General features: G+C 40.7%; 1 protein-coding gene across 10 annotated transcripts in view; it reads right to left on the reverse strand.

Annotated features, from left to right (window-relative positions):
* The window catches only part of PTPN3 (protein tyrosine phosphatase non-receptor type 3), a 94,442-nt gene that overhangs the window by 1,419 nt on the left and 67,846 nt on the right, over positions 1 to 25,177 (reverse strand). For 9 of the 10 annotated variants that reach the window (XM_079949397.1, XM_079949394.1, XM_079949399.1 and 6 more), the window contains 16 exons: positions 25,036 to 25,099; positions 21,688 to 21,857; positions 19,848 to 19,982; positions 18,174 to 18,350; positions 15,154 to 15,180; positions 14,378 to 14,552; positions 13,761 to 13,838; positions 10,642 to 10,698; positions 10,025 to 10,181; positions 9,083 to 9,246; positions 7,994 to 8,084; positions 5,930 to 5,991; positions 5,456 to 5,602; positions 4,888 to 5,016; positions 2,743 to 2,888; positions 511 to 646 (listed from right to left, as the gene is read on the reverse strand). In XM_079949397.1, the coding sequence (XP_079805523.1) occupies positions 511 to 646; positions 2,743 to 2,888; positions 4,888 to 5,016; positions 5,456 to 5,602; positions 5,930 to 5,991; positions 7,994 to 8,084; positions 9,083 to 9,246; positions 10,025 to 10,181; positions 10,642 to 10,698; positions 13,761 to 13,838; positions 14,378 to 14,552; positions 15,154 to 15,180; positions 18,174 to 18,350; positions 19,848 to 19,982; positions 21,688 to 21,857; positions 25,036 to 25,099 (1,915 nt within the window). The remainder of the gene's footprint in view (positions 1 to 510; positions 647 to 2,742; positions 2,889 to 4,887; positions 5,017 to 5,455; positions 5,603 to 5,929; positions 5,992 to 7,993; positions 8,085 to 9,082; positions 9,247 to 10,024; positions 10,182 to 10,641; positions 10,699 to 13,760; positions 13,839 to 14,377; positions 14,553 to 15,153; positions 15,181 to 18,173; positions 18,351 to 19,847; positions 19,983 to 21,687; positions 21,858 to 25,035; positions 25,100 to 25,177) is intronic. The other variant, XM_079949396.1, reaches the window with a different exon arrangement.

Raw genomic sequence — 25,177 nt, forward strand, 5'->3', positions numbered from 1 at the left:
AGCATTGCCTTTAAGACCCAAATGGATAGCATGCCCAGGGGGCAGGGAGAGATCAGCATTAGGTTCTTCAGGTGATTTAAATCCATCTTTGAAGAGCTGAGATAGGCAGCAGAGACAGGAAACAGAGATAAACCAGCAGAATAGAGAAGGACACACAAATCAGAATGTGTTTATCTAGGCCAAATGAAATCTATAGTGCACAGGAAACCACTGTTTCAATTCAGGCCCCAGTGAATACAACAGGATTTCTTGAATAGTTCTAATTCATGCTGGAATCTCCCTCTGAAAGTGTTTTGTTGAAGCATGGCAACTTTAGAGGCAATTAAGTGTTCTTCAGTAGAGACAGAATCACTATGTACAAGGGATGCTGCAGCAATGAACTTCCTGCATCAGCTTGAGGGCAGGACTAGATGACCACTGAGGACCCTTTGAACATTCCAATTATATGATTTCAATATACTGAAATTGGGTCAAACACATTGAAAATAGGCTCCTGTACTTTTTACTTACTGATGTTTGCACCATCATAGCACGATGGTCTCGCATCTTTCGTACAATATCCAGTGGATAAACAGGTTGGCTTTTTTCAATTAAGCACAGAGCTGTTTCCATAGCAACCAATACTCCAGTCCGGCCTATTCCAGCACTGCAAGAGGTAAGCAACAAGACTGCATTTTTTTAAAGCAACAACAACTAAAGCATATGTTTTGACCTGAATTCATATTAAAATTATGGCTTTTTAAAAAATACTGAAAATCTCTTGAAAACATTAGGAATGCTGAATACAACAGGACACTTAAAAATCACTTCAGCAACATGTTCTTTGCAAATTTGTAAGAAAAACATTTCACAGAAAAATGGAGAAAACAAGTAAGTTTTAGTAATCAATGGTTAAAAATGTAATTTAATTTAATTCAAGCTAGGAGTTTTGCTCCCCCCTCCCCGAAGTAACAGGATATCACAAAGAAAAATTCAATGGTCATAGATGCCCTATGGGGGGGGGGCAAAAGGAATTCTCTCCTCACAGTTAACAGACTGAGAGCAGGCCAGAGTATGATATGCTCCTCCCTTACCCAAGGCAAGCTTCCTTCACCCACCATAACAGTGGTTAAAGGATACACTGGCATCAAAATCAATGATAGTCAAAAATAATCAGGTACACTGCTTAATCAGAAATTCCAGCCAGCTTCAAATCCTGGTTTCAAATAATTATAAACAGCAAACTTAGACAACTATGATTAAAATCATATTGGCATATATATTTAAGCATGGTTTAGAAAAGCAAGAATGTGCTCTATGCAACCAGAGAAGAGATGGTGCATATTGCAAATGAGATGTCTATGAGTGCACAATAAGGAATTGTGTGCTGCCACACAGAAGAGCAGCCCTGCTGGATCAGAGGAAGGGTCAATATAGTCCAGCATACTGTTTCTCACAGAGGCCCACCAGATACCTCTGAGAAGCCCACATGAGGGACATCAAGGCAATAACGCACTTGGTATTCAGTGACCTCTGAAACTGGAGGTTCCATAGAATCAGAGTTGCCAGGAACCATGGAGGGAATCTAGTCCAGCCTCCTAAAATGGAGGATGACAGATGGCAGTCCAACCTCTGCTAAAACATCTCCAAGCAAAGCAAAGGCCACCTATTAGGCAAGCAGAATGTTCCACTGTTAGATAGCTCTTAGAATCAGTAAGTTTCTCCTAACATTCAGCCAAATATGCTTCCCAGCACTTTCCATTCATAGGTTCTAGGCCTGTCTTCTGGAACAGTTTTGCTCCATCTTCTGCATAACAACCCCTCAGATATCATGTCCCTCCTCCATCTTCTCTTATCCAGGCTAAACATATCCAGCTCTTTCAACTATTAGTACTTAGTTTTCAGACTTCTTGCCATCTCCGTCACCTTCCTCCAGACACACTATTGTTTGTTGATGCCCATCTTAAAATGTGGTGCCCCAAATTGGTCACAGTACTCCAGATGTGGTCTAAACAGCACAGAATAGAGTGGAACTGTCACTTTTCCTTCTGGGTTCCAACCACTTTTAACTTCATAATATAGCTACATTACTGGTATGTATCTTCTTTGAATTTTTCTACTCTACTCTTAAAGCTAGTTAAGCTAGTGGCCATCACCACATCTTATGGCACAGAATTCTATGAATCAACTAATTGCCAGGTGAAGAAGTACCTCCTTTTGTCTGTCCTGAATATTCTGCCAATCTGTTTCATTGCATGACCCCAAGTTGTAATATGAGAGAGGAATAAATTAATAAGTCTTTGAATGACTACTAGACATGGTGATTATATGGAATCTTCAGGTTTAGAGAAAATATACCATTGAGTGCCAGCTACTGAGTTACGTCTTCATGCCTTGTTTGTGGGCCGCCACTAGGAAACAGATGCTGAACTAGAAGGACCCTTTATCTGATCCAGCGGGATTTCTATAAGTTCTATTTTTAAAAAAGAAAACAATAACAATAAACCCCACCCCACATAAAATCACACAACCAAGTTGCATTTACAACCAGTTACATTTAATCTATGTTTTCTGTCTTTTGGGAAAGTCCACTGAAAGGAATAAGCACTTCAAATACATCTGAACAGTCCCTAAGCAGCCTGAAGCAGCAAGAGCAGTTTTGATTCAGTATCAGCTATAACACATTCAATATTCATAAAGCAGACTCAAGAACTATCACAAACTATTATGCCAAATGGTTATATGCACAATTATTTACTGCACCTGCAGTGAACAAGAACTGGCGCATTTCCCACTCTCTTTGATCTCATGTAGGTCACAAATTCCAAAAAGTCTGTGGAATCGTCAGGGACACCATGATCAGGCCAAGCCACATACTGGAGATGAGTGACTGTGTGTTCTTCCTCTGTCTGAAATAAATTAACATTTTCACTATAAAGGACTACAGACATTACTGTAAAAACAGCCTTAACTGAAAATTATGTAATGGGAAAATATCAAACAAACCATTTGTCAGTTCAGAGTCTTGCATTTAGATAGCTCAACAATAAATATTGTTGATTTGTGGTCAAAAGCAGTACATCATTTATTTATTTATTAGCTGAATCTCTTTCCCCACCCCCCATCTCCAGAATAGTATTTTCTGTTGTCTCTCTCAGTAGACCCTGACAATGTACAGTAAACCTACTAGAAATCTAGTTATATTCTCATCTGAATGTTTTCTGTACTCCATAGACCAATCAAATATGTGAAACTGTGCTATATCTATTTCTCATAAAAGCTCAATTATACATTCAACATAGCAAACTGTTTGTATTTCCATTTTTATGAAGGCAAAATACTGTCACATACAGAGAATCCTAACTCAAAGCCACCTGTAACACACTGGGTTCCCTGGGGACTCCCTCTTAAGGCACTTTGTCTATGGCTGGGACCGCCACCTGGTGGGAAGAAAGCTGCTTCAGCTAAATAACAGCTTAGGTGTTGGGAAGAGCCTGGAGGTCAGCAGTTTGAAGCAGACTGCAGCAGAAGGGAAACATTAAACCCACCTCTCTATGCACCTAATCTCTCTGCAGCCATTTTTTAAAAAAAAAACAGGTGAGTTCAACACAGTAGCATATATAATGCAATACATAGTTTGGTCCAAAGCGGGTGCTTCCATTTTGCAAAAAACTCTGCCAACTCTGTCACAGTAAAGCAGACACAAAATGTAGGCAGGGTCTGTTTAATGAAAAAATGATGCAACAACGAGCAATCGGCTCCAAACCAAATTTGCCATATACCAGTTATGCTGCCATAGCCAAGTCTACATGTGGCAATATTTTGCCAAAGTCTGCATGAATACTCAAAGCTCATTAGAAGTCAGTGGCCCTAGCCAAACTGAAACAAACAACAGCTGGATAGGTAAAGCTGCATCAAAAAAAATATGGACAGGGACAAGATGTGGTTTCCCAGTGGTTTCCATGCAGCTTCCTATGCTTTGTTCTTCTGCATTTACTGTTCATTCATCATAGGATGCTGTATTTGAATGTAATAAGAAGAGCCTAGCTGGATCAGGCCAAGGACCCATCTATTCCAACATGCTGTTCTCACAACTGTGAGATACTGTCCAGATACATTCCAAATATGGTTGCACCATAGATTTGCATAGTAATATTATTCTATTAGCAGTTTTTTTGTTATTTTCCAAATTACCCCTAAAACAGAATTGATGTTTTTCACAGCTTCTTCACACTTGGGTCATTTGAGCTATCCACCACAACTGCAAGGTTTCATTCCTTCTCAGTCATCACTAGGATCTGTTTGTGATAGTTGTGAAACTAGGATTTTTGGTCCAATGCTTATCACTTTGCAATTGTTTACATTACACTGCATTACCATTCAGGTGTGTAGGATTCTCTCTCCTCATTTTTCTGTGCAGCAAAATAAGGAATTGAGTGCTGTACCACTGTATTGCACATAGATTTAGTGTTCATTTAGCAATCACTTATTCATATAGAAATGGGAGTTCTAAGTTTTGGCATGTACATGCAAACTTGTATATGTATTCTCATGCATGTAAGCATGCACATGCATTGGGGACGAAGAAAGCATCCAAGCTCTATATTGAATCTCATACCACATACAGCTAAGAGCTGTTTGAATGGGCCCTTACTAATGAATAAAGACAAAATAAGTAACAGCACAAGCACTTATACTTGAGTTGCTTCTTAATAATAATAATAAACAACCAGAGGGCTAGCTTTGACTCGAATAATCTTTGTAGATATATATTCCAGTAAGGCTGACCAATGGACCAAGAGCAGCAGCATTTAGATCAGGCAACAAGCAAGACATGTACATAACCACGTGAGAAGTTTTAATGTGTATTTTTTCTTGTAGCAAACTAAAAAAGTAAAAATCACTTACTTCAATATTTGTAATAACCATTTCTCTAAACACGTAAGCAATGGTACAATCTTCAGATCGACACTTGACACGAAAGTTGCCGTAATCAAGAATGTCTGGAGGATCAGGCCAATAAGGATGGCATTTGGTCTAACACAAAAGAAAAACTCATCCTGTCACATTTATATCTTCTATGGAAACATATCTTAGAGGGTTGTTCAAGCAATGCTAATAATCAACATAGAACATACCATGTACTAATTGACATGGCAAAAGACCCAGGTCCAGGCCAAAGAGTTAGCAGAAGCAATCCCCAAAATAGCTTATATTCTAGCAGGCCAGAGTATATAAGGCTTTCATCTTTAGCCTTTCAGTTGCTGGAAACAAAATAGCTCCTTAGTTCCTGAACCTTGATATGCTAAAATATTTCACAAGCCACAACTTGTCCACCTGCTAAGTTACACCGAAGAATGAAGAAAGAGGGCCGGCCTAGTTCCAATGTGCAAAGCAGACTAGCAAACCACATCTCAATTCACTTACAAACCTCCACTCCCAGGAATGGCTTGATAATCAGGAAAACTGTACCTACCCGCCCTCGTTCTGTAAGGGTTGTCAGCATGATAATCAGTGATAATCTGTGATCCCAAACTGCTTGCCAGAAATGAACACAGGTGTGTGGAAGAGGCCCTTGAGTGGCTATGTATTTGTTCACAATGCCTGCAGGAGGAATTTCCAGCTACGAGAAGAAAGCAAGCTGTAAATAAGGTTGATTCTTACTAGTAATTTTACTGAAGTATTAGCAAAGGCAAGTGGATATATAACAACAACTATTAGTATTTCTAGTCATCCTCAAATACAACAACAACCCACACAATTAGGTCACTAAATCAAAATTGAACAAGAAATTGTACAAGAAATTGATAATTCTGATAATTTTGATACTTTTAGTTCTGTAGATCCATTGAAATTAATGGACCTAAGTTAGTCCTGTCCATTAATTTTAATAGGTCCACTAGTATGGAAGCAACTCGTAATTATTTCAAGACCTGTCTGTGTTACTTACGTTAACATAATTTGCATTTATGTAATCATCATTTCCTTGTAATATTACTCGAGTGATATCATCTAGCAAGAGAAAAAAATAGTAATTAGGTTTTATAAATTAGTATCACTTTTCACAGAGATGGAGAATCAATTAGCTGCACAATATGGTCTGCAAACACAGTATTTTGAAAACTTAAGTAAATGAACAGAACCAAATAGGACAGGAAAGAACGGAATGTGCCGGATTCAAATGAATCCTGAATCTTGAGAAGTGGTTGCTTCAGAAAGATCTGGGGCTTTCAAACCAAAGTGGGGTTACTCCAAAGGTTCCCAGATAAAAACAGGAATCTCCGAAGTGAGAAACAGTGCAGGCAGTGGGTCTGCCAAAAGTGAAAAATTATCCTCAAGTGAATGCCATATAAGCAAATGTCAGAATGGGGGGGGGGCGCTCTTTTTTTCCCCTGAGTGTTTTATAGCTTCTAATCAGAGGGAATGATTTTATCAGGAATCTCAAATCACAGAGTTCCAAAGCAGTGATGCAAAAGTAACATATCACCTTCTGTTCTGTGCTAGTTCTGCTGCTGCTTATTTGAAACAGTCCTGTCAAGTCAGTTTACACTTCATTTCTGTGACTTTTAGTGCTAACTCAGCAGAGCCAAGTCGGAAGGTGAGTGCCCCACCCCATCATCTTAACGCCTTAGCTCCTGCAGCTATACTTCTGACAGGTTTCTTAGGAGCACTTCTATGATTTTTACAATGTTCATGAAATTGATGGCAACAGAATACGGCAGATTAACCCCACCAAAACTGCAAACATTTGGCGTGTTCATCCCCTCAAACATACAAATTTCATTCAATTCAATCAAAAATTTAAAAAACTTATATGCTGTTAAAAATAATAATCAAAGTTTAATGTGCCCAGCACAACCCCTCCTGAACCTATCCTATTGGAATTTAGCAGAATAAAGGAGGGTCTGCCCGAGGGCCTATTATGCCTGCAAATTCCATCTAATTCTGTCAAAAATGGGGAGAAAGAATTATAGCCAGAGTGAATGGGAGGACATGAAGTTTCGTTCCCCCAAAATTAGGCAGCCTTTAAATTTGTTTGAGCCAAATCAGGTTGTTTTCTGAAGCAATACTACAAAACACAGCCCTGTCTAGGGGAGGCTTTCTCAACATCAAGTTCCTAGATGTTGTTGAGACAACCACTCCCTGATCCTTGACTGCTGTCCCTCCTGGCAAATGATGAGAGTTGTAGCCTAACAACATCTGGTCCAGGTCAAAGGGGAACAGGGAGGAAACAACACTTTCCTCCTTTTGAAACCCTTCTGATTTCCATCCCCTGCTGTGCTATATGGTTCTAAAAAGCCCTGGTTCAAGATAGGCTTACCATACAAACATTCTTTATTATGGTTCAAAGATTCGCAAAAACAATTTCAAGAGCAATTTCAAAAGCAAAGTACAGCAGACATATGGAAAAGACATTACTAGATAGTCACTGTGTTTTATCCAAGACATGTTGATTTCTAATTCTAACTACCTCTGAGAGAAATTTTGCCATGACTAAAATTCCTTATCTTCAAAGAGATACTTGAGATAAAAGATATCAGAGTTTCCAGGTAAATTTACCAATAAGGGCTTAATTAATTGGTTCTTGGCTTGCTTATACAGCCCACATATAGTAAGATACGTTTCATGCAACCAACAGCCTGAGAACATAAACAGAGTATTCTGGTAAGTTATAGCGGTTAGCTTAGGACTTCAGATGACTCAAACTACAGTACTCTCTTGTTAAACTTTGAGTGGAGCACAGGAGCAGTTTGAAGCAGATGGGATATGGTCAACAAGCACTCAGGTGACACCAATCTCTCTTTACTCCACATACCTATAGCACAGATTCAGGGACTATTATGGTACTGTGCATGAACTGATGATTAAAATGTACTTTTACTTACCCTGACTATGTAGAAATCACCTTATTTCGGGGCAGTCCTGATTCACTTTTAGGCTGATAGGCATGGAATTACTGTTAAATATTACAATATTAAAGGAAATAAATGGCAAAATATAATTTAATACTCACATGGCAGAACATCTTTGTACCGATTTTTGTCCATGTTTTGAGGTAGCTTTGCACAAGTAATAGCTAATCCTGGCTTTTTTCTATAAAGTTGCTGAAAGAAAATAAAAGGTCTTCACTGAATAATTAAATAAGGATCAAGTTGAATCTAGGCAGTCCAGCACCTCCATACACACTACCCAGACTTGCTTGAATTATAACAAATATATAATAATTCCCCACAAATGAACAACTGGCAGTTCCCAATCTCTGTGGATGGCAGCTTGACTGGCATCGGAATTTGTGGTGGTCTTGTAATTGCTCCATATCTCTGGCCAGATCATATGACAAGTGAGTTAGGGGCTTATTTTATTTTGAGGCCTTGTTGCAAAGTGTTAACAAGTTAATGACAATGCAGGATTAGGCATTTACAGAAGAGAGTTACAGGGCAGGAAGGCGTTCTTAATCCTTGGCTTGCCTATCAAGTCAGAGGAAAGCTGACTAAATACCCCTCAAATTTTGATGCTAGTTCTTAACAGGATTACAGATTAACAAAAATTGTAAGAAGATAAACTTACTATTTTGACAGCTGTGTGTCATTTAAATACACTGTTAAATAAAATCTAATTAGGGCATTATGATATCTGCATTGTACTTCTAAAACTGCCAATTAAAAGACTGCATTTAGGTTTTAATTTTGTGGTGAAACACAAGGGTTTTGTAGGCCTATCCAAGCAGCAATTATTAACAAAACATTACATTTTTCTGCTTTTATATTTTTAGAAACTTGCACTTCAGTATAGTTAAAACATGGTCATTGTGAGAATAGAATGCTGGACTAAGTGGGCCTTTGGCCTGATCCAGCAGGGCTCTTTTATGTCTTTAAAGTCATGACTTACAATGCTGCTTTGGCCAGCACCTGAATGAACCCTTAGCTTCTGGAACACCAAGTGCTCCATTTCTAGGCCAATGCTGTCAACAAATATAGCACACGATCGCAGAGAAGAGAAAGTTAGAAGGAGGAGAGTAGCCAAGAGAATAGTGGCGTTATTTGCATCTGTTTAGGAAGGGACACATTCAAACCAAGGGTCTGACACTGTGATGGTTGCTTACTTCAAACTGAATTAGGACAGTTCCACTTTCCAGTCCTTTCTTTAGTTGCTCCATTGATTCTTCTAAAGTCTCACCATACTTAGAACAGTTGGGAATAATTGTTTCCAGAAAACCAGATCCATCAGTTTCATCTTCCAACTTGTTCTCAACAAATGGTCTAAGAACTAAAAATACACAGCAAATCCAAATCTTTAACATTCTTCAAACAGTAATGTCTAGGTATTTTAAAGAAAATGTACATGAAAAAGGACAGATTTGTAAAAGCTGCTTTGCTAATTGTTGCTCTTTGACAGTTCCAAAGCAAATATCCTAAGGCAGGTGAATATTAGCAGGGAGGGAGATGCAATTTAATCTCTTTCTGTGTCTCAGCAACTATTTTTTTCTTTGGCAAATTGCTGAAATATTGCTCTCATGAGGGGGAAAACAATTTTAACTCCAGCGACTTATCTCAAAACCTTGATTTGAAACCATGCTGAGATAAGTTTGCAAAGATTGGGTCTACAGACAAGGCCAATTTGGATGTCACAACAAACCATGATTACAGAAAAATCTTGATATAATGGCATGATGGGGGGTATCTTGGAATCTCAAGTCTCTGGTGCCTGAATCCAGACCAGTAGAGTCCTGAAATTCAAAGATGGAAGGGAGGGATCAAAACACTTCCTTCCCTTCCATGCCAGAAGGAGTGTCGAGCTCAAACTACTAATTGCCCTAGGAGTGGAGAGCTGAAGGGAGGCTATACCCTCTTCCTCCCCAGAAGACCAGCTTTAGTTAACTGTGAGATTCCAATGTTTCAAGTGACTCCTTGTATAAATTTAAAGAAAAACTCGAAATAAAATAGCTTCTAGTGTACAGACAATAATCCTGCTCAGTTATGCTCCAAGCAGCATGATCCCACCACAATCCCACTCTTCAATAACAATGCATCACATAAATACTTACCTTTCCGCCTGATCAGAAGTACAAGCTCACGTGTATGTGACTCTCTGCTGGCTTTTATAAACATCACTACTTGGTCATGTGTGTGCTCAGAGATGTCCCGGCCATTGATTAATACTATCTGATCACCTTCAAGCAATTTTGGAATGCATTTATCAGACTGCCATAAGACAAAAGAAAACAAAGTCACCATTTTCAAACCTTTCAGTCTAAGAAACAAATTGGATATTAACTTCAGTGTGAAGGATTTGACTGAATCTCTAATTAGAAGTGCTATTCTTTATCTTGATGAATATTATCTGCATTAGGAAACCATGGAAAATTTATTTGTTTAATATATTTGGAACAATTTTCCATCAGCAATGTCTAACACTATTCAGTTCAGATTGAGAATGAAGCTGTTCAAATAATCCAGGGGCCCACATCCTGATTTTATGAATTTCTATTGAGATAATGTCCAAGTTTTCTTCTCACTCTCTTATTCTACTAACAATGAGCAGCAGCAGTTATAGTCATAGTAGATTTCTATATTCTCTGCCTTTTTCCCTGATAGGGACTCAAGGAGGCTTATAGATAAAATACAATACAAAAATGAAGGAAGTTCAAAAGTTTATACTTACAGGGGAACCTGGAATGATTCTGGACACAACTAGAGGTATCTTCTGATCAATGCCCCCCTAAAACATGGTGCCAAAGTATTTTTATTTATTATATTTTTAATTATTATATTTATATCCAGCTACTCCTCTCAGAGCACCCCAGGATGGCAAGCAACAGTGACAAAACAATACAATCTTTAAAACATTTAAAATACATCTGAATAGTTAAAGTATTAATACACTTAGGCTGAAATCCTATGCTCTGGGGAAAACGTCTATTAAACGCAATGGGGTTTTCTGTTGATTAGACATGTAATAAGCTGGCATTGTAACTGTGCAATACATGATTTATCTATAACAGTTTTCAAACTGTGATGGAGCATTCCAGACGTTTATGTGTCAGATAAGCTTAACTTAAAACAAAGCTTGTCCAAAATCTTCCTCCTGTGATCTAAAGCTGCCAAAGGCATGATCTAGCACATCTTCCTAATTGTTAATATTAGGGGATCATGAAATCCAACCAGCTTCACCAGAATTCCAAGCAAGCAGCAAGTATCCTATACAACAGAAGTCTGCAATCTTTCTGTCACCAGAGCTTAGTTGAGAAAGCTGAAAATTACAGATATCCATCAGTCAGCAAAATGGTAGCAGATGGAGGAAGAGTTTGGCAGACAATTACTATCATTTTCTCTTGTATTATTTCTCCACCCCATCCCCACATGTATTTTCTCATCTCCTTTCCTTTCGTCTTCTCCCTCCAACACTCGACTTGTACCCTATTTCCTTCCTGCAATTTTCTTCATTCCTCCTCCCTGCTCCTTTTACATTGTGTGACATAATGATTAGAGTGTTGGACTAGGACCTGGGAACCCTGGGTTCAAATCTCCACATGGTCATAAGGCTCATCTTAGCCTAAGCTATCTTACAGGGTTGTTGCAGGAATTCATTGAAGAGGGGAAGAACCATGTACACCACCTTGAGCTCCCTTGGAGAAGGGGGTGGGATGTAAATGGAATAAAATAAATAAAAACAAATAAGTGCCCTACTGTCAATCTTATCAGTATGAAAAAAGAACTATTTTATTCTACAATGAAATGAAAGAGTATATAATTTCTACACAGAGCCATGTGTAGGAAAATGTGTAGGAAAAGAGCTTATTTTTACACTACATTTCACTAAAGGTTGTTGGGAAAAGACATATAGCAAGAGCCAATGTATCTTTTCTGGTGGTACAAATTGGTATGTCATACTGGCACTTTCCCCCCTTCTGGCTTCTTGCCATGATTATAAGAAACCAGCCAAGGAGGAAAAAGCAGCAAACAAATCATTTCTGTGCAGCCTTTTCAAAACCCAGAGTCTCACTCCTTAATAGAGGGCTGCTCCTAACTCTCCTCCCATCTCTTGTAAGTGGCTACTCAACAGAGGTGGGAACAAGTGGATGGCTGCCACGGGATGATCTATGTGCTCTGCTCCCCTCTCCAGCAGGAAAGTGGTGCATACCTCACTGCATTCTTTAGGCATGAGGAGTCCCGTGCAAGCACAGTAACAGCCCACCGTGGAAGGGGGTGTGGGGCCGGGGGCGCTGTGGCGGTGAGGGGGGCAGTACTGGAACCTTTTTTTTACTAGAAAAAAGCACTGGCAAGAGTTATATATAGCTAGATAGATATATACTAACAGTTCCTGTACTAAGAGGTAGTCTCTAGACTAGGTGATATCTGATTTTCAACATTGTGATATCACCAGCTAAACAATGCAATATAGCAATATATTACGATATCTAAAACACAGAACTATATAGGGTGGACATGAAGGTCTGGCATGTGGATGGCCAAAGGAGCAGCCATGGAGATCTGCAGGAGGGGGGTGTTGGAGATGGGGCTTGAGAGAGAAGCAGCAGGCAGACTTGGATGTTGTGCAGGTGGGTGGTGGGGGAGATGGGGCGTATGGAAGAAGCAGCAGGCAGTCTTGGATGTTGCATCAGCCGACAGAGAAAGGGAACTCCGCAGCTATCACAAGATGCTGAGGTCAAAACTGTTCTGTCTTCAGCTTGAGACAAACCACTGTGAAGCAGCCAGAGCAGGGAGAGGGAACACCGCTGCTATCGCAAGGCTGGACACAGTTATTGCAAGGTGCTGGGGCTGAATCTGTTCTGTCCTCAGCTGAGACTTATTGCAAGGTGCCAAGGCTGAAACTGTTCTGCCTTTGGCTGAGACAAACCACGCACAGGGACAGGACTGCTCAAATTGCTCACAATTATACTATCCTCTGGTGTTTTGATTGATATATTGTCAGGTCAAATTTAATGAACCAGTTATCGTGATGCATTGAACGATATAGCAATAAATCGCACATAGCTGTAAGATTTAATCTTTAAAACAGCATTCTGGGTGGTTGGGGGGGGTTTCAGCATGGTTACCTGTTAAAAACACATAATGAAAATCCTCTAATAGGTTTACTAGAAAATGCTTAGTAATGAACCAGGTCTCATGACCAAATGTTTACATTTGATCTAATTTCTTTACAATCTGTGCAAAGATAGTTTTACTCCAGGAAATTTACTAGCATAGCTTGGGCAGATGACAAATGATATGCACATAACATTATTCCAAATTACTGTGTAGGGGCAAATGTACTGTTAAAACAATGCAAAATCTTTGACTAAAAGAGAATCAATATCTTAATCAGGGTCAGTAATGACTTACACTCAAAGCAAAACTTGAGGCAAATTTCAAAGTTTCTGTTCAAAACAAATCATGCATAGAATTTTACCCAAAAGGTGAGAATAGCAAGATTTGTCGGGATTTGCTCACCCCCAATATCCACTTGTAATTTGAAGACCCTTGCATTCCCATTTATATCTAGTGCACAAAGCTCTTTCATAATTAGCATCCACATGACAACACTAATAACTAGCTGAGGGCAATAAATTTGGTTTATTCAGGGAGAAGATAGGGAGGAAGATCTATCAATACTCCATTAAACCAATCAGTGTTTTGACAGCACAGCAGCATAATACTTTATCACAAACTGGGGAAAGCATATTTAAAAAGATACAAGGAACATTTCCCAGAGGTTCCCCTGCAATGCTCACTCCCAAGTTATATTTAATTATCAATATTGCTTTACTAGTGCCTTTTTACCTTCAGGTTAAATCCAAATTTTCCATCTTCATCTGGCAAAATGCGTATCAAAAGCAAGTCTCCATCAATAACTTCATTCTGGAAGACAAGGAAAAGAGGTTTTTTATCTGTGAAACATGCTAAGTACCACCTCAGTTGGATGACTTGGATAATCTTCAATATACCTATCATGAGAAATTTTTGCAAACTGGGCATCCCCTCCACATAGATTTGTCCATTTCAAAGGAGCTATCTAGCCAAAGGCTGAAACTCTATGATAAGGCTAATTTCGCCCCTCTCTCTTAAAAAAATAATAATCCACAAGCAAACAAGGCAAGTGACAAGTCAACACAAATGTACAGAGTATAAATACAACCATCAGTGTAATGGAACATACAATTCACATCCAGAAACCCTCCAACTTCTCAATACATATTTACAAAGTATTTTTAAAAGCTTAGTGTACAGATACACACCTCTTCTACAAAATGACTAGGATGGGGGCTGGGTTCCTTAGGATTGGAATTGATGTATGAAAGAAATGGCTGCTTGTCAACTGAAAAGGTATCCTGTTCTGTCTCACCTACACTGCTGTTTAAGCTTATCAGGAAGTGCCAGTTTCATCTTGTTTATCATACCTTATCAAAGTAGTACTGATTGGAGTCATCCATTAAAAGTCCTTTTGAAACATTTTCATTTGTTTCTAAAGACTGTTTATCTTTTCCATTCAAAGGATGAGACCCTGAAAGGTTGCCAACTCCATTGAGAGTCTGAGACAAAACATTCTGTGTTGAATTATTTTCCAATATGTTCCTTCATTAAAAAAACAAAACAAGTTAAACATTAGTAGCCAGACCTCACTATTTAGTGTAAGCCAACAATTTTTATGCAAAATGATTTCTTCTTCTGAATATAAATATTTCTTTTTGACAAGCCAGTTGTGGTTTTTTTTTCAGGATTTCAAATTTTTCATTTACTTTAGCTCACTATATTCCAGCCCCACACTTTAATATACAAGAAGAACATAATAAATATTCACATTTTCACTAGCAATATCAGCTCAAGACTCAGAAAGTTTTTCTGGTGCAGCAAAAATTAATATGTTAATAAAATATTTTATACACACATGCTCACATGTAACACTAAGTCAGACTTAAACTATGGTTTACCAGGGACCAGCTGAAATTGCACCCACCCCCTCCTCCCTTTCCTGTCTTGGAGGTGTGAGCATCAAACAGACCACAATAGCAAGCCAAATATAAACCATGGCTTATTTAAAGAGAAACAAATCAGCAACACTAGTTTGTGAATGAATAAATAATACATGTTATTATGTTTTCTGGGATTTAACTTGATTAGAACATCTTAAAATTTCAGCTACAAGAAGTATTTGTGACACTGTTGGAAAACTCACTTTGGTGATTCCTGTTCTGATGATCTGCTGAAGAAAACACACACAAGCAAAGGATAATTAAACAAAATGTTTTATAACAAAGATTTTAAGCAGTAGAGAAATGGTGTATTCAAAAACTAAGTATCAAAAGCTCATCAGTTTGATTTTATGCAGAAAGCAAAACTTGACAAGACTCTTTCTTCTATGAGACTAAAAATTATTCAGGCATTCACATGCAAATTCAAAACAGGTATACAGTGGTACCTCAGGTTAAGTACTTAATTCGTTCCGGAAGTCTGTACTTAACCTGAAACTGTTCTTAACCTGAAGCACCACTTTAGCTAATGGGGCCTCTTGCTGCTGCCACGCCGCCGGAGCCCGATTTCTGTCCTTATCCTGAAGCAAAGTTCTTAACCTGAAGCACTATTTCTGGGTTGGCGGAGTCTGTAACCTGAAGTGTATGTAACCTGAAGCGTATGTAACCCAAGGTACCACTGTAGAACAAACTGCACTGGTACTCTACAAAATCATTTAAGCAACACTCATTTGTCTCTCTAGAGTCACTGTTTCAAAATCTAGGCGAATTACATGTTCCATTTTAAAAATTGTAACTGTTGCAGAAAACATATATAGTACATTCTTAAAAGGATGCAAGGAAAATAACTAGTTTATCAAAATTCACTCATACACTGTTCTTATGCCCTTGAAGAAACGAAGAAAATATTTTGTTCACTCACACTGCCATCTGGGTCTATTAGTTTCATGAACCCTAAAGGCTGATTTGGATGTGAACAACAGATAGAAAAAGCAGAAATGGGAATGACATATGCCTTCTGTTTCCCCTGCTTGTTTATATAATAGGGGTATGAACTGGGCCCAAGATTTCCATCATTCCCTGAGTTCCAACCCAACCCCAAATGTTATGCATCATTTGAGAAGTGTTCCATGTAATACTTGGGTCCTATGAATCCTTAAATATCTTTATACAAAAAATTATTATCAGTATAAGATTTAACTTTCTATGGTACATATTTTGCATTTTTAAACTAAGAACATGCAGCTTATATGCTGCTTAAGTCATTGAGCATTTCACTGCATGCATAACATATATGTGAATGCAAAAAAGCAAAGAAACCAACAGTACAGTAGGGTGGAAGTGCTTTGTGGTGTTTCCGGTGCTATTTAGATGGTAATTTCCAGAGCGTGATGCTTGGGGAGTGCTCTTTGGTCCCATGGAAACTTCAGTGTGCGTTTCCTCAGAGTTTGATTTTAACCCCTGTGCTGTTTAACATCTACAGTGGTACCTCTGGATACGCACACCTCTGGTTGTGTATCCTTCAGGATGCGAACGCGGCAAACCCATAAGTATTTTTGCAGGTTTCACCGAGCGTGCATGTGCAAAAGTGCTCTACCGCGCCACGCGCATGCACAGAAGAGGCACCTCCGGTTGTGAATTCCTCAGGATCCGACTGGAGCTCTGGAACGGATCCCGTGCACAACCGGAGGTACCACTGTACATGAAATCGCTGAGTGGGGTTATCCGGACGTTTCGAGTACATTGTCACACTGATGGCACATAGCTCTAAGTCTCCTTTACATCTGCAGGTGAGGCAGCGGATGTGCTGGACCACTGTCTTGCTTGGATGAGTAAGGGACTGGATGGGAGCCAACAAACTGTAGCTCACTCTACGTAAGACTAAGGCACTGTTAGTGGATGGTTCCCAAGAGCAGATGAATGGGAGGCTGCTTTCTCTTGAAGGAGCTACACTCCCTCTGAAGGAGCAGGTACTTCTTGGGGCTACTTCTGATCTTTCGCTGTCACTTGAGGCTCAGGTGGCCTCAGTGCCTTCCATCAACTTATCTGGACAAGAATAGCCTAACTTCTGTTTATGCTGTGGTATCCTCCAGGTTTGATTACTGCAAAGTGTTACACATAAGGAAGCTAATGGAGATGGTTCAGAAACTTCAGCTGGTGCAGAAATCAGAGACCAGGTTGCTCACTGTGGCAAGATGGTTTGAGCATATTACACCAATTCTGGACTGACTGCACTGATTGCCAATCAGTTTCCGTGCCCAATTCAAAGCACTAGGTTTGACCTAGGTAAAGGTAAAGGTACCCCTGCCCGTACGGGCCAGTCTTGACAGACTCTAGGGTTGTGCGCCCATCTCACTTAAGAGGCCGAGGGCCAGCGCTGTCCAGAGACACTTCCGGGTCACGTGGCAAAGCTGCATCTGGCGAGCCAGCGCAGCACACAGAAACGCCGTTTACCTTCCCGCCAGTAAGCGGTCCCTATTTATCTACTTGCACCCGGGGGTGCTTTCGAACTGCTAGGTTGGCAGGCGCTGGGACCGAGCAACGGGAGCGCACCCCGCCGCGGGGATTCGAACCGCCGACCTTTCGATCAGCAAGCCCTTTTACCCACAGCGCCACCCGCGTCCCGCCACCCGCGTTTGACCTATAAAGCCTTAAATGGCTCAGGACAACAATATCTCAAGGACCACCTCTCCCCATATGAATCAACCCAGACTCTGTTATCATCATCTGAGGCCCTTTCTTTGAGTGCCTCCTCAATGAGATGTCTGGCAACATGAAAACAGGCCTTTTCTGCAATGGCTCCATTTGTGGAATGCTCTCTGTAGGGAGGCTTGCCTGGCGCCAATGTTCCCCTTCAACCAGGCCTTCGGCTGATTGACATCCTATCCTTTTAAATGTGCTTGTGAGGATATTGGTTTATTTTGTGCTTGTTCTTGTTTTTTTGTATTTTTTTTTAATCTTTTATTTTTATGCTGTGAACCATCCTGAGTCCTTCAGATGAAGGGCAGTATACAGATTTAATAAATAAAACAAATGCATTAGTGATGTCTCTAATTAGGAATTTGGTACTTCTGACGAAATACTCAGGGTTATGGTATCAGTCTTCATTACTAGCATTATTCTTTTACTACTGAAATATTTAATATGAAATATCTTCTTAATTTTGTTGTTTACCAATTATCAGTGCAGAGTAGCACTGAAATCACTGTTTGTAGAGGTTATTTACCTTCTCCACGGGCTGCGACTCTGGGACAACTCTGAATCACTATCCTTGGAAGCTGGGGAAACTTTATAGGTGTAAAACACATCTTCTGTTTCAGTTATATAGGAAATCTCATTTGCAAGGTTATCTACAGATGAGTGTCGTGGTTTACGAATCTCATGACGTAATCTAGGACTTCGCCTTAAAAGAGGTAGGATTCAGAAGTTAGTTGTGACAGTATCTTTCTTAAACTTTTTTTAAATATGAGAAGCTTAATATATTATAACACACTCAGAGGCTACAATTATTTTATCACTTGTTTAATAATATTTTTAAATTCAAAGCCCATTTATTCCAAGTAGACATGGGCTATAACATGCAGAACGGACCACAGACAAAACCTATATAGAAGAAATGTGTTTACTCATTAATAAATGCTATTGTGTTCAATGAGGCTTACACTCAGATTAGCATACACAGAATTGCAATCTAAGCACAATTTTCTACTTTTAAGTAGAAAAACAGAATGTGAAATTCTGTTTAACTTCAAGCAAGTATCACAACTACTTAGGATAGGCTCCTCCTTCTAAAGTCAGGAAGTCAGTCTTTATATATTAGAATTGTGGGAGAAAGAACCCCTCACATATTGAAGCTGTTGAATCAAAAGCCATATCCAACAACCAAGTACTGACTATTGGAAATAATTGCAGTAACATTTTGAAATATACTGGTAGCTATTTTGAATCTTTATTATTCATCTTTAAGAGAGATCTTAATCACATCTGTCAGAGCTGCCCGAGGTCCCAGCTCACAAAGGACCAACGCCAGTTCGTTGTTATATACAAAAGTCTTTATTGAAGTTCAGTTTCGATTTCAAAACCGCGGCGCGCAGCTCTACGTCTCAAACTCTAGACCGCTGAAGCTCCGTCTGAATCTCCTCCCCCCAGACACCAGTTTAAGACTCTAGCCTTGCTCCACCTCCTCCTCTGCTCTTTCCTCCTCTGGGTCCGCCTGTCCGCTGGGGTCTTGCCCTTTCTAGACTCTTCTGACGCTGAGTCCCCTGAGTCTTCCCGCTCCCTCCGGCGGGCTTTAGGACCTGGTTCCCAATCCGGGTTTCCTGCCGTCCTGCGCACCTGTACATTCGAACTTGGCGCGTGCGCCCAGCCGGCAACCTTTCTCCTGACCGTTACACTGCTCCTGTCACTGCTTCCCCCTTCGGGGAGGCTAGCTGGACCTGACTTCCCCTCCGTTCCCTCACTCTCCGATAGAGGCGTGGTCAGTCCTGACTCATCTTCTCTCCCTGCTGGAGGAGACGCTGGCCCTGATACATGGGACTCTTCCCCCCCCCTACGCTCTGGTCGGGGAGCTGGTCCTGATCTCTCGCTGCTGCTTTGGGAGTCCCCGCTGGCCCCTTGCTTCTGGTGCATCCCCCCTGGGACCCCCCTTGCCCTGGCCCTCGGCGCCCCCCTCTGGGAATCTTCTGATTTGCTGGAGAAGCTCATGGAATCTCTCGTGCCACTGTCATACTCCCCTACGCTGCCCTCAGATTCTTCCCCTTCACTCTCCATTTCCTCTCTCCCCTGTGCCTCTGCTCCTGAGCCCCTGACAACATCAAAATTAAATTTTGACACAAATAAAATTTTGCCTTGTGCTCATGTCCCCACCCATTTTATGGAAGATAAAAAAGATAATTCTTACCAGTTTGGGGTAACTGGAGGAGACCGAGAAGGAAGACTTTTGGTCTCTAGGTGTTCAGCTGACAAAGATCTCCTCATAGCTGCATTCCAAATCATACCACCTATTACTTTTTTGCAGTAATGATTGTTAGAAGATCTGAAATAAAACAACATACTTTAGACAAAGTACTTTGTGCATAATAAATCTTTATTTTAGGTGCAGAAAGAGGAAATTCTTACTGGAAATTCTCTAAACTCCCAGAGGACATTTTAATTCTTCAGGAAGCTCTTTGCCCTTAGCTCACTGAGCAGAGCCAATGACTTGTACTGCCTCCTCCACAGAGAAGGATGCCTCTGCCCTCCCAGATCAGACTGGAAAAACAAAGATCCCTTCCACTTAAAACTATATCTCTATAAAAATTTAATGAAATCATTAGAAATCAGCACTGCCACAGAAACATCCAGCAGCAGAACTTTGATGATGCTTTGTGGAAGCAAGCAGAGCTGTATTTAACCAAGAAATTAAGCAGATTGCCTCTAGCTCAGGGGTTGGCAACCTAAGGCCCATGGGCCAGAAGCGGCCCACGGAGGCCATTTAACCGGCCCACAAGCTGCGCATGAACCAAGCTGCCTGCTCAGCGAGTCCCCACGCACTCCGCTAAACTGGCACAGCGTGGTGCAGCAACTCTCTTCTGCAGCTCAGAAAATCGCTTCTGCGCATGCCCAGATGCCGGAAATCGCGTCTGCGCATGTCTGCTTCTGTGCAGGTGCGATTTCCAGCACCACGGACATGCGCAGACATGATTTCTGGCATTGCACTGCGCCGGTCCGGCCCACGCAGGATCTCCGCGGGAGTGATCCGGCCCATGCCTGGTAAGCCTTGCCGATGTCCCAACTGGCCTTTCAAATCCTGATGAAGGACTCAGGAAAATGTACTTTGTTAAGAGGTGCCCTGGAGAAACACCCCTTTAGTTCTTTTGGATGTTGACAGACTTTGTACTTTTCCTTCCAGCTTGTTCTCCATGAGAAGCAGCATGCAACATGTCTTGGATAGAATGACTGGAAACAGCCTGGATGGAAAGTAACCTGTCAATGTCTGCCAACTCTCCCTTCAAAAGCTAATCCTCCTCTCTGTGATCAAACTCCAGAGAAGTTTGTGACCTGCCTTGTGGTAGCTGGGAAACAATATTATTTATACTAAAGAGAATTCTCCCCAGCACCAGATCTAGGAATCACTACTGTATTGGCCAAACTGAGGTTTATAACAAGGAAAACTACGAACTCCACAGCTTCTGGGAAACTGAGTAAAGAGAGAAAAGAAGAAAAATCTAGTTCACACTCTGAAGAGCAAGGCATTAAACAGAAGTTCTTGAGAATGCTGCTGCTGTGGAAGTCAAAAAGTTGCCAGAGAGAAAGTGGGAGCTACACCCCTTTTCTGCATGCACTCAGAAGGGGGACAGGCTTCCCTTCAAAATGCTCATCTTTCTGTCAAAAGTTCTGATTGCAGCTCTACAAGAGAACAGAACCTGTAATGCGGAACTGCACAGAGAACATGAAGAACATCAAGTTTCATTACACTAGTTGTCGGACACATGCCAAATATAGTCCAGGCTAGCCCTTGCTGTGTTCCACACTGGCAGTTATTTTAAAGTTCATTTCTTTGTTTCCTTAGAATTGACCCATTCCAATTTTAACAGACTCCCCTGTGGGACAATTTCCAGGCTTCTAGTGATGTGCTAGGAAGTCAACCAGAAATTTACAAAATCAGCCTTAAATTACTCACAAAACTGTTTAAGTATTATATATGTTAACGGGTTTCAGAATTACATTCAGAAGTATTCTGTTTAGGAGCTCATACTCACTTGGTTGGTGTTCTAGAACTCGTGGTCCAATAATGGGAAAGTAACTTCTCATGAGGTAGCATCTTCTTTGCCTGGAAAAATGTGTGAAGCTCCACACAAGATTTCCACAGGTTTTTGCATGCTCGGTAGTTTAGCATATTGAAGGCAACTATGTGTTCCCTGGATTCATTCTGTAACAATAAAATATGTATCAGAATTATTCTAATCAATAATTAGAATATGTATAAAGTATTGCGGTAAGAGGTTACCACAGTAAGAGATTACCACAGGACAGACAACAGAAGTTAGGCTATCCCTGTCCAGATAGGGGCACAGCTGGGCCACCAGCTGAAGCTGACAGAAGTCACCCGTGCCACTGAGGCCACCTGAGCTTCAGAAATACTCCCAAGCTACATACCTACTCCTTCAAAGGGAGTATACCTCCATCAAGAGCAGATACCCTCCCATCCACTCAGTCTAGAGAAGCAAACACTATCTTATCTGGACTGAGCTTCAGTTTGTTGGCTCTCATCCCTTGGCCTTGTGAGCTTACTGGAGCAGCTGGTTAGCCTCTGATGAAGTTACATAAAGTTTGGGCGTTCCTGGGGACTACTGTCTTATAAGAATTTTATATACAAGGCAAGACCAATTTGTAAATGTTAACACTGAAACGGAAATACAGTGGTGCCCCGCAAGACGAACGCCTCGCAAGACGGAAAACCCGCTAGACGAAAGGGTTTTCCGTTTTGGAGGCGCTTCGCAAAACGAATTTCCCTATGGGCTTGCTTCGCAAGACGAAAATGTCTTGCGAGTTCATGCGGGGGTTTTCCCCCTTTCCCCCCCCTTTTCCTAAGCCCTAAGCCGCTTATCAGCTGATCCGCTGATAAGCCGCTAAACCGCTAATAGCGCTAATCCGCTAAGCTGTCAATGGGCTTGCTTCGCAAGACGAAAAAACCGCTATACGAAGAGCCTCACGGAACGGATTAATTTCGTCTTGCGAGGCACCACTGTATATGATGTATTTTGAGCTTTGACTTAAAGTAGAATTTACAGATGCAAATACAGATGTATGGTTACATGTTCCCAGTGCTTGGCAGTACTGGGTAATAGCTGCTTTCCACATGTGCAGACTGTGGGGGTAGTTCCAAATAAGCTGTACTACAAATGTTGCAATTCTACCTTTTGCTGCAAGATGGCCTCATAATACTGTTTGTTTGCAACAGAAAAACAATTCTGCCAACATATATCTGTGGTAACAGTGTCAATATTGTCAGATTTGTACAAGCTTTTGTATATACATATACAAATTGTATATATTTCAATAGGTTCCAAGTATTCTCCCAGCTCTCCCCTTCCCCTTTCCATGGATTGCCCTGAGCGCTTTACAATGATTTGAGGTAGAGGGCCAGAAAAATTGGACAGAGGAAAATGGTAGCAAACTCTTCTGAACAATTATAGCTTGGTCTGCCAAAGGAAGTACTGAAATTAAATGAACGTGGACAGATTGAATAAAACTGCAGAAATTATAAGTTTATTTTTTGTAAGGAGCAAAGGAAGAGTTATTGAACCCATCAGTCAATGAGACAGCAAACAATGCTTAAGGTTAACATTCTTCACTATGAAGAAATCTGATCCATCTGCCACTTTGTAGGACATGCCATATTGGCTTTAATTTGAAGCTGCTTTTGTAACGCTTTTCTACAAAGCAGAAATCTGCAGCATGATCACCAGTAGACACCAGACACTTACTTGTAAAAGAAAATATGTATTTGGCTACAAATCTCTAGGGACACCAGCAGAGAATTTGTATGGATCAGATTTAGAAATCTGATGAAAAATTTCTAAAGTGTTTACTGCTACATTCCACATGCTTTCACTCTATGGGCTTCTCCAGATATTCTTTTCATTGCATATCCTTAATGATGTGTGCTCCTGATGCTATGGGGGCAGCTATACGTAATTCCACTTTATATAAATATGTGTTGGGGGCAGTGTTTCATACTGCTTCATTTCCAATCAATGAATATCCTGCAGCAGCCTGCTGAAATAGCATAACTTTTCATGCCACAAATATATGGGGGAGTGAGGGATACTGGCCGGCTTTTGTTATGCTATAGGCCCCTATAGCCCTTCAGGACAGCAATACTGCAGTAACATTAGGGAAGCATTGGACAACCACCATTAAAGAAGAACAAATCAGCTATCAATGAACTATTATTACGTCAATAATGTTAACACTGTCTGACCACCAAGCTTAGGGAGTCAGGAAACTTATTTGGCCTAAGTTGGTACAAAAACCAAACCAGAGCCTTCCAACCAAATTCTGCAAGTCCACTCTGCCCTCTAGGCTTCAGGCAGTTACACTATACAGAAGCAGTTAACCAAGAAGTCCAAAACACTGCAATTAGGGACCCAGGATTTCCAGAAAAGAGCACACCAAATTTAAGTGAGGTATTTTATTTACAGTGCATAAAAATACAAGTCAGAATAAAACAACAAACCTAGCTGATCTAGCCTGCAAGGTACATGGTCCCACACAACAGGAACAAGCAGCACAGTGTGAAGCATAGAATAAAGGAATAACCCAAGAAACTGGCCCAGCAACTGACCCAGAGATTCCCAGCTAATTAGAAGCTCTGATAGCTAGAACCTTGAATTCATGTGTTCCCACAGAGACACAGTTGCTGTTAATTAAGCAGACCACCATGCTGACTTGATCAAATTAATGATCAGATCATATTACAGTGGTGCCTCGCAAGACAAAATTAATCCGTTCCGTGAGGCTCTTCGTATAGCGGTTTTTTCGTCTTGCGAAGCAAGCCCATTGACAGCTTAGCGGATTAGCGCTATTAGCGGTTTAGCGGCTTTTAGCGGATCAGCTGATAAGCGGCTTATCAGCGGATCAGCTGATAAGCGGCTTAGGGCTTAGGAAAAGGGGGGGGGGAGGGAAAAAAACCCCGCAGGAACTCACAAGACATTTTCGTCTTGCGAAGCAAGCCCATAGGGAAATTCGTTTTGCAAAGCGCCTCCAAAACGGAAAACCCTTTCGTCTAGCGGGTTTTCCGTCTTGCGAGGCGTTCGTCTTGCGGGGCACCACTGTACATCTTTTCTTTGAATTAAAAAGCAGGTGCAGGGCACAGGGTAGGAAGAAAATCTCTGATCAAGTATTCCGTCCAAACATCAATCGCCTCTACAGCAATTAGCTTCACAAATCATGAGTGTATTATGAAATATACACTATAAGAAGGATCTATGTACACCTTGTTTTCCAACTCATAGACATGCCTTTAATTCATTGCTCCATCTTGTGGCGAGATTGGAGGTTAACTGTAAAAAAGTCTAGGGGTGGGGTGGCTGGGGGAAACTCACATGTTTCTGTCGCTGCTGGATAAAGAACTTCTTTCGTTTAAACGAAATTTTTATTATGTTCACCCTGAAAAGGAACAAGTTATACTATATCATACTCTAAAAACATAACACAATCAAAACAAACATTGATAGAAAATACGGG

This window comes from Podarcis cretensis (genome assembly GCF_951804945.1).
Source record: "Podarcis cretensis genome assembly, chromosome: 13".
Taxonomy (NCBI): Eukaryota; Metazoa; Chordata; class Lepidosauria; order Squamata; family Lacertidae; genus Podarcis; species Podarcis cretensis.